Genomic DNA, 17,116 nt, shown 5'->3' on the forward strand with positions numbered 1-17,116 from the left:
TATTCTGTTGATTTATTTTTTCTTCTGGTGTATTTAGTCTCTATTCTGGGTCACTATTCCTGCCCACCATTTTGTTTTTGTAGAATTTTTACTTAATCTATCATGTACAAATGAACTGCCACATATCTAGTAGTTTGGGGGTTTGCTATAGATTATAGCTCAACATCTTGCAAACAAGATTAAGACTGTAAATTAGGAGTTAAAAGATCTGAAATTCTTTTTTGAAGGAATTAGAATTAATTTTCCTACATATTTGTATTCAAAAATAGGGATAAAAATAATGGATTTAAGATTCAGATCCAGACAGTCTTATAAAGATGAAGGAAAAACCCACACTTATACAAATTAGTATTGCTTTTGAATAGATTTTGCTTTAAAAACTTGAAAACTAAAGGGAGGAGTTTGTGTCTGATCTGCAAGGGAGATAAAAAATTTCTGCTTCAGTATATAAAATGCATTTTTCTGCCGTGGATTGGATATTTACGAAATACCTAAGTAATGGTTTTGCAATTGTTTGAATCTGAAATTGTCATTTGGAGAGGAGTCACACAACTGTGTTGCACTAAATCTCCTAATTTTTCGGTGTGTGAAAATGGTCCTTGACACTGGAATAACACAGGAGCATTTATCATTAGCCAAGATTAATTTCTGAATTCAAAACCTATAATAGAGCACACCAAATATCTGATTCTTACAGCACAGCCTGTGTAAGAGGTTTTTTATTTTTCTCATCTGCCTAAATTTGACACATCCTGTAAAGGCAGTGTGTCCTGCATTCCTTTTGCAAGTCATGGAGATAATGTAACCAGGAAAAATTATATACTGGGTTTAGTAGCTTACCTATAGAAATGTCAAATACTAAAAAATAAGCCCAAAAGTTCAACAAGTTCAAGTAGGGAAACAGTCATTGGGACTCCTAAACCCTTAATTTCTTTGGACTCTATATCTGCTGATGCTAAATATACTCCTTTCTGCTAAAAGAAACACAATATGATCTGGTTTTTAAGCATCAAGTTTTATCATTTTGTTTATAGCAAACAACTTTTTCTTAGTATGCTGTAATATTGAAATGCTTCTATGCTTGTTAACAGGAATATGTTCCCAGAGAACCTTGTTCAAGCCTGTTTTCAACAGGTAAGTTTGAACATTCCTCTTTACTTCTGTAGTTTTCATTGTTAGCCACAAATTATTTCTTACGTCACAAAAAACTTGTCAGGCAAGACTTATTTCTGAGAAGTCCAGGAATATCTTAATCTTGTATAAAAACGTGGGGGTTTAAGACATCTTGGTTTCATTTCCATTATGATAAACCCTCTGATATCAACTATTAAGTCCCAAAAAGACTCTATTTAAGAGCTGGATGCAGAAACCAAGTAATGTATAAGACAAGATTTTCCCTTTTGTGACAACAAGAGCTAGAAGAACCATTTTATGAGGATCTGTTTCCTTGTTCTTAAGGTCCCTCAGTGTCTGATGAAGTCTGTGTAAGTTAGCCCTCACCTGGAAGTGTCTCACATCTAATGTCCATTGCCAGAACAAATCCTTTGAAGGAAAAGGCTGGTAACTAGTAGTCTATTTGAGGCATCTTTCAGTGAAAGTCAGTGTTGGAAGATGAAAGAGGAAACTGCTGTCTATACATTAGACTTACCAGTTAACCTTTCTCAGAAATTTATATCCAATATGCTGCTGTGCACAACTCACTTTATAAAACTTCTCCATGCAGTTTTTCTCATCATTACTGGACACCCAACACTAAGGGGACAGTCAGGCTCTTTTAGGGATCCTTGACAGAATGATGGTGGCACTAAACTGTAGTTACTATTAAAGTTTTATTTGCTTAATGGAATATTATGATTAGTATAGCACAGAACTTACAATCAGAATAGCACAGGATTTCTATGAGCAGAATCAGTGTTGTACAATTTTATAATAGCACCATTTAACTTATATTTTCTAATCATCTGGAACCACTGCAGATTTGGTCAAGTCTTACTACTTGGTTTGCTGTATCAACATAACAATCATACTCTAGGCTTGAAAAACATATGAAAGAGTGCAGGTTGGTCACTCAGTCCTCAGAGGAAGCAGACAATGATGGAGGCATCCCTGACCACCACGTCTCACTGTCCTGCAGCAGCTTTGGTCCAAGTACTCATTAGGACTTGCATCTGCTTGGTTTTATGGACAGTGTACTTGGTGCTGTTAAATTTCCCTGTTCTGCCACTGCATCATCAACACCACTTGTCTGGCTGGGTGCCTGGAACATTTAAGACAAATAAACAGAGGAGTAGTGAGCCTAGTGCCCAGGAATCTGGAGGCCAGTAGGGAGAGGAAGGGTAGGTCTGTTTGGTTTGTCTGCTTGGTGCACAGGACCTTGAAGACCTGGCAATGAGGGGAAAGGGAAATATTTGACCACAAAGAATGGCTGTTTGCCTTGCATAATGGCATTAGTCATGCTGACCACGTCACCAAGGGCCTGGTTGTATCAGGTGCATCTGCTCTACAGACCTCTCCTGGCATGGCTGTCAGCAATTCTCTCCAGACTGTTTGTTCCAGCAAAAAATTCTTGCCATAATCAGGGCTCTAGCTCATGCCCCATGAGACTGCAGCATGTCCACAGGGTATCCAAGAGCCTGGGGAGCAGAATTCATAGCATATTATTTGTGAATCTTTCGTTTGATCTACAGCTTCTGAGGTACAGAGCCCTGATGGCTCACATGAATTGGGAAATAAAGTCTTTGTCTATGTTTGCTACCTTCAAGTCAGATTGGTTAATTTATCTCTTCTTTTTACTGGGCAAAGACTATTCTTTGTCTGTTGTTTCTAAATAAATTCTTCTGGTTTCTTTTTTAACTTTTCCAGTATAAAACCAGACGTGAAAAAGTTGAAGCTACAACTGCTGTGAATAAAAATAGCTCCATATTTCCAGAAGAGCTCACTACAACTGCTACGACAGCAAAGCCCTCAGAGGTGCGACCTTTATCCTTGTATTTCTTCATAATATATGAAGGAGGGAGAAAGAACATAGACTAAATTTGGTTTAGTTCATGTGGTTAGTGATGAAGAAATGAAAGGAAATAGCACATAGATGGATTTTAGCAAGAGCACGAAAGTTAATAAGTAAATGCTTAGAGGTCATTGCAAGTATCTTCCAGTAAGTTCATGAACATCAGAGGAGCCCACGGGTAACTGACCAGTCCAAAGATAATAGATGAAGATTGATTAAATTTATCTGCTTATGAATTGTCAATTTTCTGAGAAATTAAACAGTCACTGTGGAAAGACTAGATGTACATCACCATGAAATGTTTGAGTAGCAACTACTGTAACTGTAAGCACTAGAGAAGAAAATTAGTTGAAAATAATAAATCTTTTTAAATGCAAAACAAAACAATATAAAGCATTTGTTAATTAATAGTTTGTTACTCTGAAAAAAAATGTACAGAAACAAAAGTGAAGAAGAGATTTAACAAGCTTTTCATTAGAGGTGTAGGAAGTTTATGGGCCTTAATGGTGTATAAAGCCTAGACTTACTCTGGAGGAGAGGGAGAAAGGAATTCAAGAGAATGTGAACACAGAACGACAGACAGTACCAAATCAATATACATTTTATTATACTCCTTCCAAATTTCATCTCAAAGTAACAATAGCATGAGCTATATTAAGAGACATTAATACAGGATTGCAGTGAAGAACTGCACCCTTTCCTTCGTGTGTTCATTCGGCACAGAAGAATGCATGAATACCTCTTTAGTAAGATTATATAATGTTATGTGCATACAATTCTCCTATAAATTTTGCAATTTCACTGAAGTCCCAGTTGTTATGCAGTGGTGAATTTATCTCAAATCCAGATACAAACCCTTGAGTTGCTCAGAAACAAACACAAGGATTCTACATCTGTGTTTTGTTCTCCACAGTGGGGAGTAAATCTTGAGTGTAGGGGAGTAAATCTTGAAAGCATGACTGCGGATACCTAGACCTTGCCATACCTCATGTCAGAAGTCTATGGAAAGGATAACACAAATTAAGGAGTGCTTTACTCCCTGCTTGGGTTTGGTCAGATCCTTGCATAGCTTTAAAATGCAAAGTGTTCAAGTTCAGTTTTGTGCATTCCTGAACTTGCCCACTTGGCACTTTCAGAAAGCCAGAAGAATGGCTGGGAAAGAGCTTCATGTCTTTCAAACAAAATCTAAATGCATTTTTATTTTAGAACTCTAAAGTAAATTCATTGTTTTCAGATAGTACTTTTTTTCTCTTGATTCTGATCTATAGAACAAAACCCAAGAATATAAAATCGTGGGCATGTATTCCAACGGCATCAATGCGCTGGGGTTGATTGTCTTTTGTCTTGTTTTTGGAATGGTGATTGGGAAAATGGGAGAGAAAGGACAAGTGCTGTTGGATTTCTTCAATGCGCTGAATGAAGCTACAATGAGAATAGTTCAGATAATTATGTGGTAAGTCCAAGGATATACTGGCATTTCCTAACAACTTCTTTAAGTGGATTTTGTCACTGAAGAGATAGGAGTGGACTCAGACTTCATGTTTGCTTTTGCGTAGTGCTTTACAGAAATCAAGTTTCAAAGAAAGGTTGGTAAAAATTTTCCTTTCTACAGAATTTGATTCTTTTGAGGAAACTGGAGACAGGGCGTCCACTTAATATATACTAAAGAAACAGTCCTATTGGTGTACAAGAAACTTGAGTTTTTTAGACATTCTTGCCAGATGTTTATAAAAACTAGGGCACTAGTGACTTGAGGACTCTTTTGGGGATAAGCATTACCACCCATATGCCCTTCTGAGTCTTGAACATTATTCCCTGACAGACATTATGTTCACAGAATAGCTGTCCTTGGATCTAAGTTCCTTTAGAAATATGAATTAGTATGCAAGCCACAGCACAGAGCAAAATTCAAAATGGTATGCAAAATACAATTTAGCATCATTTACTTCCTGCTAATAGGTTTTGTGAGACTACATTCTCATAATATTCTCAGACAAGAAAAACAAATTTAAAATACAGAAACTCATCTGATAGTGTTTGGTGTGACTTCACAGCTATTCACAGATCTTTTGTCTGTGCAAATCACAATTACAGGATCAGGACTATAAGTGCACACACTTCCTTCCAGAGTTTGATCCTACATGTGGAGTGCCTTGTGCCGTTTACTACAGTACTCTACTCATATGCACGTTTCACACCAGTACCTTGTCAGATCTGACCCTTCCGTGGATTTTTCTTACATCCCAGCACACTGAGATGTCTGTTAAACTGTAAACCTGTCCAGGGTTTAGCTGCACTTCTTGCTTCCTTAAAGAAAGGTAAATTAATTTCTGCAACTGGTCCTATGCTAAGCAGCTAATTTAGTTCCAGGCTAAGTTAAAGCCTCACTGCAGAAAATTACCAACAGCAAAACCCCAGACTTAGCACATGCCATACAAGAATTTACTTATAAATTGATTATCTATTTTCTTGCATGCGCCAGAAGCTGTGCCTACAGGCTCCCTGAGTTTCTACAGATGTAGAAACTGTTGTTTGAAACAAGATAGAGCTTTTTGCCGAAAGGATGAGGAATTAATTCTGTTTTCATCAAATTCAGTGCTTAGAGGAACTAGGTATGCCTGCTTTCTACAGGGATAAGGTACTGTTTTGTTTATGAGATAGCACACATACATTTTATAAATTTATAATTTCTATTTTAAAATGGATATATTTTATACATTCAATTTCTAGGTTAATTTATACTGCTCAAAGCTCTGAAGTAGTAACTTGTCTCTGTGACAGCCTGCTCTCTGGAACCAAAAAGAATGCAGTGGAGCTGATGCTAATATAATTCCTGATCTTTCCCTTGAATTTTCTATAGGCAGTAGCCTATGCAGCTGTTCAGGTCCATAAGGCATGGCCTTATGCAAGTTACCTTCTTCTGTGCAGGTGACACAGATATAGCCCCCAGTGCTGCAGGGCAGCTCCTGTAGCTCCAGGAGACCTTTCCCATCTATATGGGATTACAGAATACACAGATACTGGTCTCAACACTGCCAGCTCCCACCCCCAGGGAAGCCTGTGGCTATACATAAACACTGGTTGTGACAGGGTATATGCCCATACCCCTTCCCAAATTCTGTGTATTCTGACACCAAGTTATACAATGCTAGCTAGACTATATGTAGAGTTACATTTACTTTGATTTTCCAGTCTTTATTCATCACCTCTGTTGTAACCTTGCTGCAAATTAATAAAGTCCATTGTATAACATAATATAAAAAAAAATCTGTTGTTGTGAAATAGGATATCAAAACATATTTTCTATCTGTTTTAAAAAATTACTCTGGGAGAGAAATTACTTCATGGTGAGCATGCAATATTTCTGAGAATAAATTTTTTATAGCTTTATTTTTGCTTTCTAGGTATATGCCAATTGGTATCGTGTTTTTAATTGCTGGGAAGATAATAGAAGTTGAGGACTGGGAAATCTTTCGTAAATTGGGTCTTTATATGGCTACAGTAATAAGTGGGTATGTAATTTCTTAAAGATGGAATTGTATGTATGCAGTTTTGGAGATCAGTTGGTTACCACTCAATTATCCACCACATCCAGTCTTCTAGGTCAGAGACAAAAATTCTCATCACTGAAAATTATGTGAGGATGTGTGAGGGTGGTTTGAATCCACATTTTGCTGGATGCATGTTTTGTTTTAAAAAGTCACTGCCTTGCATTCTAAAAAAAACCAAAATGCAAATGCAAATGCTTTTCTTGTATTCATTGTTTCATCTTCACAGCCTGTGCTGAAGCAGAAAATATTGTTGTATAAAGGGCGAGGTCATGAATTATGTCTTCCTGGGGCTTGCCAGCCTATCAAACATACACAAATACATGGATTATGCTGGGAACCTCCACGGCATTTTTGAGCCCAAGGTGCAGCAGCATAGACCAAACTTTCCCTGATGAATACAAATGCATAGTAAGAGCAGTGCACAATAAATGATGCCAAAGAGACTGATCCCTTCCCTACCCAGTACTGAGCAGACAGCTGACATCAAGAGAAGCCCTGGGGATTGCACAATTTGTTAATTCCTCCTTCAAGGTTAGGTGAGGGTGAGGCTGCAAAAGGAGAAGTTGCAATCTGAATAACAGCCAAGCATCAGAACTTTCTTCTATTCTTTTTCTTAGCCGTTGTCTATGTAGAATAGTCTGGGTGGAGGAGGTTACATCTGCACAACGTGGAGCCTTTCAGCAGTGGAACTTTAGAATAGCTAAACTGCTCCAAATGATAGGTTATAATAACAGATTATTATGTATCTCTGAAGACTATCCTACAAAGGACCCTTTTGTCAGATAAATGGATATTACAGTCTCAATAAGTTAAATGCCTTTAAATTTCTATTTCCAATTCAGTGAAGCATAGCCTTCCAGGCTGTCTTGGTCCATTACATTAACATCCAGTCCTATAATTCCTTCAATATACTAAAGATTTATATATGTTTTGTCTAGAGGCTAGATCCAAAGTTGTTCAAGAGCTTTTCCCCACACTTTCTGCGTTTGCATGCTATTCTTCAAACATTATTCACACACTTTCTGACAGCCAGGCAAAGAGAATGGTAATATATTAGTCTTAAATGCAAACTACTTTATAAATGGTCAAGAAGGATCTCTGGGGTTTTTGCATTAATCTGTGCTAGATAAGCACATTTACTTCAAGGTTGTTTTGTTTTATTCATAAGCTAGTATGTTTGGACTAGCTGTTTGAAAATCAGAGATAAAATTTCTTTCTAAATAAGAATTACCGCTCCAGAAATAGCACTGATGCATGACTTTTCCAAAATGCTACAGAGATGAGTGCAAGTTATGTTCATCTAATGCATTATTCAGTTTTTTGTGAGTATTTGTTTGCACTCGGAAAATAAGTCAGATTTTTAAAGGTTTCAAAAGCTGATATTTACCAAGAGATGGTAAATCAAGACTCTAATATTTTCTATACTAATTAAAAATGACACCACAAGCTAGATTGAAGTCATTGACAGAATGACAGTATCACTCCTGCAGGTATTCTATGTTATTAACTCCAATTAACTCAGAGGAGGAGCATGTTGGATGGATTTCTACAGGCTTTTTACTTCAATTTTACATCAGATAGCAAGTTTTACAGTTTTGGATGTGATAGCAAGTTTTATGACTATTTGCCTATCAGTTACTGGTTACAGGTTACTGTTTGTACTGTGACAAGGCAAGTCTTCCTTAAGATGTCTGTGAAGACACAGTGCCTTCTCCAAAGTACTTTGCAAAGTAAACTGCCATTACATAGTCTCCTATTTAGCTGATAACCATGGGTTTGACAGGTGCAACAATTTTAAGTAGATTCCCAGGTGCCCTCAAAAACATTATATGTAGTGAGCACCTTTGCATCCTTGGAGAGAAAAAGTCTCTGTTCTGCCAAACATGACACCATTTTCCTTGATGGGTGCTCATGTAGATCTCTGCAGCACTTCTGCCTCCTGCAGAGTAGCCTCCCGTGGGTGCTGCTCAAGGCGTTGTGGGTCAGGGCTAACAGCAGCACATTCTCTGCAAAACTGACCATCAGGGAGAGCGTGCTGTAATCAGATCACAGGAGCAGATATGGACATGTACATGCAAGGCTTTAGGCTGCAGGGAAAAGGTGGTTGTACATTTTTCAGGCTGCAAGAATACCCTTTTTTCTTACCTCTCAGGAAAAAGGAGAAAAGTTGCTCTTTGTTTAGGTTTCTTTAAAACTGCTGTTCCCACCATCACTTTGGTTTTCATTCTTAGGTGTTTAACTTTGTCTGTTTGCAGTGTATTCTGTTCACTGGCATCTTCTGTAACAGCTTATCATCTTCTCTTTCAGCTTGAACCTGAAAATAGCAGGTTATCTTAAACATTTCTTGTATTCCTTATCAAGATAATTGTGCAAGAGCATGAGTACTGGTGTATCTTTATCCTCTGCTTTCTTTCCTTTAACTTCCCTATCCAGCTCACCTTCTTCCCAGCTTTATTATTCATGATCTTTCACAGCCTCAGCCCTACCAGCACTCATCCACCATTGTCTGCAGATCATCTCAGTCTCTATGTTTCATTCCGGTCACCATGAGGGAGGAGACTTCCCCCAGTGTTTTTGGTCCAATTTTCCACTAAGTATCTCAAGATATCTCTCACCATTAATGGTTGCAGAGTCTGGATGAGGACATATTAGAAGTTACAGTAGAGGAAAGTCAAAGTGGAGACATAATTTAAGTGCCAGAGGGAACTCAGGCTGAAGTGGGGGAAAAAAAAAGGAAGCTGCAGCAAGTAGACTCTCCTTGCCTGTGCCTTTGTCTCTTCTGAAAGCAGCAAGGCAGCTGCATCCCTGTGAGGGATATTCCTATAAGGAATGTCAGCTTGGGATTCTGAGGGACAAGATTCTTCCTGACTTAAAAATTAATGCTATTAGAATTTCTATTTTCAGTTACTGATTATGATTTTCAGTATAAAAATTTCTGCTGCTTGCTGAGAATTACATTTTATGAACAAAAATAAATATTACTTCAAATTTGTTCCATGAAAATCAGTAGCAAAGCAGATACACACAAATACTTTATTTTGAATAATGTCATGTTTGTGCTGCTACTAAAAAGGTGCAGATCTAAATTTTTCAATAACTAACTCAGTATCCTTTTAGACTTAGACATACTTGAAATGCTTACTCTCATTAACATTTCATTAAGAAAGCAAATGACATGCATACCACTTTCTTTTTTCCCTATATATTGTGCAGAATTCAGTTCTCAGGCATGTCACGAACCTAGCAATTTATACAATGGTGCCTTGTGGTGGTGCATGTATAAATTGCTAGGTTTCTTTCTAGAGTTATTTACAAAATTTTATCAAGATATGTTGCATGCTATTATTTACATTCCACTAAATATGTCATATGTTCCCATACAGAATGAAAAGTTTTAAATACTTTTAAAAAGCTAATTTTTCCAAGGAAACAAATATGTAGGTTTTGTGCGTGATTTTTGATGCTGTTGTGGATTTCTGTACTGTGACTACTGCTAACTTAATTGTCTATTTTTGGCAGAACAAATGGTACCATGATTTATTGCTATCTTTATCAACTGCTCTGAAACCATAAAGCACTATTACAACACAGAAATGTGCACATGAATGTATTGTGAGGACAGAATAAAAATTCCAAGGTCATATGTGACAACAGTTTTGGGGTTTATGTTTCCAGGCAATGTAATGATTTCTTTTCACAAAAAGCTGATGTTGCTATAATTGCAATCTTCGAACATAGGGAATATTTCACAGACTCTTCAAATACGTTTCATTTCAAAGGTACTTACAGCAGTCAGTTTACCTCTAATCTTAATGCCCACAAGCTCTGCATTCATGTGCATGCAGGATTACTGCACAGTGTTCAAAAATATAAATTATATGCATAAGCTGAAAGATAAATTTGTCCCTGAGACCTATACAAATATCCAGGCAAATACATCTGAGCTGCTAAAGTCAAGAGGGCAAGTTGATCTCCTATGAGTCAATCCACTTAATTTTAAAAATTAATAGTTTAAAAATATAGTATTTCAGCATCTTACAACATTAAAAAACACCTAGACTACATATATGTCATTTAAACACTCCAAAATACCTCACTACGTTTTAATTGTAGACCCAAGGTTACACAGTTTTCCCCAGAGCAGGTGTGGATTTTTCTAAACGTCCATATTTGAAGTTTCTGCAGAAAGATGTGCATTTCAGCCAAACCTGACTGGAAAGCATATCTACCTTTATTTCCAAAACATGTTCTGTAGTAAGGGCAGACAAACTGAGAATAATAATTTGTTTGGTTTTCTGATTTGTCTCTGGTTTGCATTGTAAGGATTTGGCAGAAGAGTGAAGTGTTGTAGTGTTATTTCAAATCACCCCCTGCATATCAGTTTACATAGTATGTATTAGTTTAGGCTTCTCATTTTCATCAGTTTAAAATTATTTCCAAGTCAATTCTTATTCAGCTTAGGAAAGAGAGACAATTCATATATAGTCTCTCTTTCCTTTCCAAAAGGAAGCATAGAACAGCATTGGTCTGCTTTTTATTAACGTGGCATTCTCTCTAAATTTTGCACATAGGTGTCACTAAAGTCACCTTTAGTGTTTCATAGGTGTACTTGAGGACAGAGCTGGGTACCTATGATCACCATTTTAGTAAAGCAAGACAATGAGATGGATCTATTTGTTTGACTAGTTGATTTTATTTTGCAGACTTGCAATCCATTCCAGTATAATTCTGCCACTGATCTACTTAATAATAGTAAGGAAAAATCCTTTTCGGTTTGCCATGGGGATGGCTCAGGCACTTCTGACAGCCCTCATGATCTCTTCCAGGTAAACAAAAGAAACATCTTTTCTGTAATGTACCTAGTAGTAATTGCATTGTTTGTGGTCTGATTTTATTGCTACTTTGTTACAAGCCCTCGTATCAGCTGGACTGTTCTCAGTCCCCTGGAAGCTGAAATACTGCTTTCACCATTATTTCAGTCGTACCCAAAGGGCACTACAGAGTGCATTAGCCTTACTCTCCCAGGAGGAGGCAGTTCTTTGCCGTTCAGTTTATTAGTCACAGACTTGACAGAGTGCAAGCTGTTGCATAATTTTTGTGACTACATAGACCATGGCAATTTTACCACATAATTTTGAGAAAAACTAACTTACCTATTTCTTCCAATAATTAGAAGGTATAATAAAAATTGCTTTGCTTTCTCATGGTGCAGCCTTCCTTCCTGCCTTAGATCTCTGTTTGAATCATAAAGCAGATCATGCTCTGAGGAAAACGAAATATAATGGAAATGGTGTGTTGTTGCCTGCACTTACTTTATGTGTTTCATTATGTGCCAGTTCAGCAACTTTGCCTGTCACCTTCCGCTGTGCAGAAGAAAAAAACTTGATTGACAAAAGAATCACAAGGTTCGTTCTTCCAGTTGGAGCTACCATCAACATGGATGGCACAGCTCTTTATGAAGCAGTAGCAGCTGTATTTATTGCACAGCTGAACGACTTAGAACTGGATATTGGCCAAATAGTTACCATTAGGTAAGACTAAAGCCATCACATGCATTTTGTGGAAAGTGAGCTTTTTTGTGAATGATACATTAACTTTGGATACCCCATGGGAAAGTTTATCATTCACAGCACAGGGAATAACAAACATTCTCACTTCTTGATCCAAGGCCTACCCAGTGCAAACTGCTGAGGAGGTAGGATGAGCCAGGATATGCAGCTGGTATACAGCACTGTTCTGGAAATGGCCATTATTCTTCCCTGCAAACACTCACAAACCTAACTCAGCCTCTACCTTTGATCTGTCCAGTTTGCTTGTTAGACATGTGTTGCCTGTTATTCTGCAGTGTAACCATAACAGTACATCAGTACATGGGTTGCCCTATAAGCATGACACTGACTTTGAGTAAGTACTTTTCAAGAGTAAAATTGAAACATTTAGGCTTCTTTCTTGCAGTGAAATAAAACTATCTGTGCTAGGAAACAGTTTCTGTGACCAACATGTATTCTGAATGCCTTCTCTGGGCTTTATTTGGGATTTAGTGTCATAGCTACGGCAGCCAGCATTGGGGCTGCAGGTGTGCCCCAAGCCGGACTTGTCACCATGGTGATTGTGCTGAGCGCTGTTGGCCTGCCTGCTGAAGATGTTACTCTGATCATTGCAGTTGACTGGCTTCTGTAAGTTTAAGGCACTTCATATTTAATTACTTTTCCTTTTTCTTTTTTTTTCTTTTTTTTTTCTTTTTTTTTCTTTTTTTTTTTTTTTTTGGCTGTTTGCATAAGTTGCGTGGAAATGTGTGGGTCTGAGAAAGAAAGCAATAAAATAATTCAGGACTGTTGCAGAAAATGGACAAGATTATTCTTATAGCCAGGCTTGTTCAGAGTTGAATGTAGTAATGGCTTTAATTGTGAGAGAATTCCTACTGCATGGGATGGCAGTGAATAACCTCACATTCAGAGATGCTTTCAGCCTTAAAGTAGTGGTCACAGCACTAATAAATCATGAGCACCTTCCTCAAGACAGACAAATTTGACAGTACCAACAAATGTCTCTAGAGTGTCAGAGATGTCACCACGTTATGCTAAACACATACATCATTCATAAAAATCAAATGTAGCCAGAAGCTGCAAAGACATAATATCCATACACTGGCAGTGGAGCACAATATGAGCAAAGCAAAACTGGCCCTGGGCTCCACATGCACACATATGACAGGCTGTACTCGGGTCTGTGCTGCCAGCACTACTTTGTTGGGGCTCTGCTTCACCAAGAGCACTGGCCCAGCCCTTGATCAACAAGCACACATGTAAATTCAGAAAGTGTTCCTTATATCTAATCCCAACCACCTCAGAGCACTTCCAAACCTCTCAGTCCCATTCATCAGCTCTTTCTGGAGAGAAGCCTTTTCGCCAGAAATCTCTTCTGTTCAAGTTATACCAGTGTGTATCTCTGCTGAAAGATACACACTTGCTGTTTGCAAAAGCCCAAAGAATCAGAGAGTATATTCTAGAGGTCAAAAGGACATCAATACTCTGTTTTGTCCCATGATACATAGGGCAAGAGGATTCATAAGTTAAGTAGTATAATTTTAGTTCTTTTGCCTCCTAAACTGTGTGAGCTTTAGGGCTCAGCCCAAGGTCTTGTTCACCTGCAGTAACTTAGCATGGATAACATTTCACTGGTATCAATCCAGCGATCTCAGTAATTTCATAATATTTGCATTTCTTCTTCAGGTTTATTTACACTCAAGATAAATGCCTTACTGTTCCTCCTCCACTCTTTCCAATCATTTTCTTGAAGGATTTCTGGCAGCAACTTATGTATTTCACAGATATATTTAATTTATTTGATTATATAACTCTATTTTGCAAATAGAGAGAAATGTCAGTCTCCAGAAAATCAGGGCTGTTGGATGGATCGAAGAATCAATTCAACTTATGTATAAGCATAATTTCTCCAAAGAATCCAGTTCCGTCCACAAGTACGTTCTCCCAATTAGCTGTCTGCAACAGGGTCTAATATTTTCATTTGCTGTGCTCCACAATCATTTTGTTTTCTCCAGCTCTCTTCTATTCCTAGTGGGCATTTAACATTTTTAAGGATCAGTACAAACCACTGGCTCAGACCACGTATCTAAAGAGTCTAAGAACAGAACAAATGTATATTGGTTCTTTGTCCAAAGTATTCACCCAGCCTCCTGCAAATTGCAGCTCACAGAATTCCTGAGTTAGAGGTGGTTTTTGTCTTCTTCTTCCATGAATGCCTCATTGCTTTGGGACCCATGTTTCCCCAAGTCCTGTGGAGATGAATTCCACATCCTAATGATGTGTTGTGCAGAGACATAATAGAATTTTGTTTGTTTTCATCTACACCCTAATAATTTCATTTGATGCCCTCATCTTCTGGGATTGAGAGAGAAAGAGAACGGTAATTCCTTATTTCTCATGGCAATCGTGACTTTATGGATCTGATCTTTACTCCACTTTAGAAGTCCACAGTTTATGTGGGTTTTAGGCACAATATTAGTACATGGAAGGTACTTGTTCCACCATGAAGCACACGAATAATTCAAGATGTGTCTAATTGAGGCATTTTTCAGACTAAGATGTGTTTTGCTGCGTAAAGTAAATTAAATATTAATTTAATATACCAGGGATCATTGCTAGTGCATTTTGTACCTCAGGAGATGGAATGCACATTTTGATGCCATGTAGACTATTAACACTTTCACATTTTGTACTTATTGTCTAAAATGTATAATTTTGCAAACTATTTGCTAGTAGTGGCTCATTAACAACCCACTAGTTAATTCTGAACTTACCAAGGTTATATTACATAGGCTTGAGGACTACTTCCACATGTTAAATGAAGGATAGAAAAATTAATAGAATAGTACTATTATAATAGATGAGTCTCCAGTGCTGTTTATTTCTTGACTTGTCACACTAATCCTACTAGAATCTTACTTTACTGTTCTTTCTTCCTTTCCCTACCATATATTTTCATTGCACATGGAAAACTTTTTAAGCACTGGAATTCAGTAGTTGTAGAAATACTGTGAAATATTGTGAATATATCCACCTCAATGTCTCTGCATGGAAAGAGAAACTTGTTCTGCCACAGAGCCTTTTCTTTTACTCTGTAGAAAAAGAAAAATGGGGAAGTATGGCCTTCCACTGTCCATACCATACTTCCATGCCAATTTTCAAACTTCGTTATATTGAAAGGGTTTGTTTTTCCTCTGCCAAGTAGCAGCAGGTTTTTAAGGCCTGCATATCACATATCTGTCTGGAGAAAAATCAATAGTGCAGGAGTACCATAGTTCTTTAAGTGAGTTGTTTAGTACAAGTTTGTACTTCCGCCCTTTAACAAGGTGAAGCTAGCAGAAGACAGGCCTGATACTGGGCTAGGTGCTCCTCTGGCTGAGGACATGACTGTTAGAATGACAAAAGGCATGATGCAGACTCTGATGCTGCAGCCCACAGTGTGTCATCACAAAGGGAACCAGCTGTGCAGCATACTTCAGGAGCCTGAGAGGCAATCCTTCCAACATTTTGTAAGACTATGCCACAGCAGTGGAATTACTGCTCTAACACACAAGGGATATTGATGCCATGATGATTTTTTGCCTCTTCTTTTATACCCCTTTTATATACCTTTTTATAGCTTCTGTATTCTTAGTGGTTTTTAGCCTACATTCTTAAGACTTGTTTTTCAAGCTAGGAGACTAAACATCTTAGAAGCCTCATAGTTAGGGATCAGAAAGCCCCAGACCCCAAGGTCCTCTCCAAAACACATTCTGTAAACTAAGATAGAACCATCCAGGGGAAGGCTCCTTGGGAAGGGGTGCTCACTCAAGCTTCTCATTGGGGAATCTTTGATAGATATGCTAATTAGTAAAGACCTATAATGATATACCAGGTCTTTTGGGGGTGTGCATTGCAGCAGGCATTTCGGCGCATTCCACCTGAACGTAGTGCACCTAAGGATCCTTAAAATACAAAAGTAAAATCCCTTTATCCCTTCTAACCGTGTTTGATTCTTGCTTTTAAGACGAAGAAAAGGCATCAATATGACTTGCCATTTTGCATGTCCTGTACAGAGTCATTTCTCATGAAAATTACTCCAGGCTTCTTCAAATACACATGAGTAAAATTCTGTTTCTTGTTTTACAAAACTATTTTACTTTAATTGAAGAATTACCCAAATCTGCAGTGGGAAGAAAACACCACTGCATGAGCTTACTTTTACTAAAAGGATTTTCTGAACAACTGAATTGTTTGTCTGACAACATTTTTGTTCCATAGGGATCGATTCAGAACAATGGTGAATGTCTTGGGAGATGCCTTTGGTACAGGAGTAGTGGAGAAGCTCTCAAAAAAGGAGCTGGAGCAGATGGACGTCACCTCTGAAGTCAATATAGTCAATCCTTTTGCCCTGGAAACAGGAATACTTGATAATGATGAAACAGAGGCTAAGAAATCTTATGTCAATGGAGGCTTTTCTGTAGATAAATCTGACACCATATCCTTCACACAGACATCCCAGTTCTAAAGCCAGTAGCTTTCAGATAAAACAGGAGCACTAAGGGACATGGCCATATGCAACATCTCAAAAAGCTTAAAGGATAATTGAGAATGAATTACATCTCACATTTGATTTACTACACAGACTGATTCTCCTTACCAGTTCTGCCCCTTCTTATCATCTCCCTCAACACTTTGAACTCACCATTGTTAGTCCTTACTGACAGTTTGAAGAAAAAGACAGTTGTAAAATACTTTTTTTTTTTTTTTTTTTTTTTTTTTTTTTTTTTTTTTTAGAATATACACTATTGCTGAGGCTGTGAAATGCCTCTCTGGAATCAGCATGCTCATAAATGGGTCATTACCTGGGACAGCCAAATGTGTTTTACTCAGGAGTAGCACAGCATTTCACACATTACCACAAAGCACCTATATGAAATCCCTTTTTACATCCTTGCCTTGTAAACAGGTTGCACTGTACTTGACAACTCCTGTAACTTGATCATTTGCCAAAATGCTAATTTCTGCAGCTG

At 37.8% G+C, this 17,116-nt stretch overlaps 1 protein-coding gene across 1 annotated transcript in view; it reads left to right on the forward strand.

Moving 5' to 3' along the window:
• The window catches only part of SLC1A1 (solute carrier family 1 member 1), a gene marked incomplete at both ends in the record, with an annotated part of 48,424 nt that extends 31,813 nt beyond the window's left edge, over positions 1 to 16,611 (forward strand). The window contains 8 exons of the mRNA XM_082301975.1: positions 1,092 to 1,134; positions 2,863 to 2,970; positions 4,276 to 4,460; positions 6,412 to 6,519; positions 11,262 to 11,384; positions 11,895 to 12,089; positions 12,600 to 12,734; positions 16,365 to 16,611. Coding sequence (XP_082158101.1) covers positions 1,092 to 1,134; positions 2,863 to 2,970; positions 4,276 to 4,460; positions 6,412 to 6,519; positions 11,262 to 11,384; positions 11,895 to 12,089; positions 12,600 to 12,734; positions 16,365 to 16,611 — 1,144 coding nt within the window. The remainder of the gene's footprint in view (positions 1 to 1,091; positions 1,135 to 2,862; positions 2,971 to 4,275; positions 4,461 to 6,411; positions 6,520 to 11,261; positions 11,385 to 11,894; positions 12,090 to 12,599; positions 12,735 to 16,364) is intronic.
• Between the last annotated feature and the right edge of the window lie 505 nt (positions 16,612 to 17,116).

Source organism: Coloeus monedula, assembly GCF_965178545.1.
Source record: "Coloeus monedula genome assembly, chromosome: Z".
Lineage (NCBI taxonomy): Eukaryota > Metazoa > Chordata > Aves > Passeriformes > Corvidae > Coloeus > Coloeus monedula.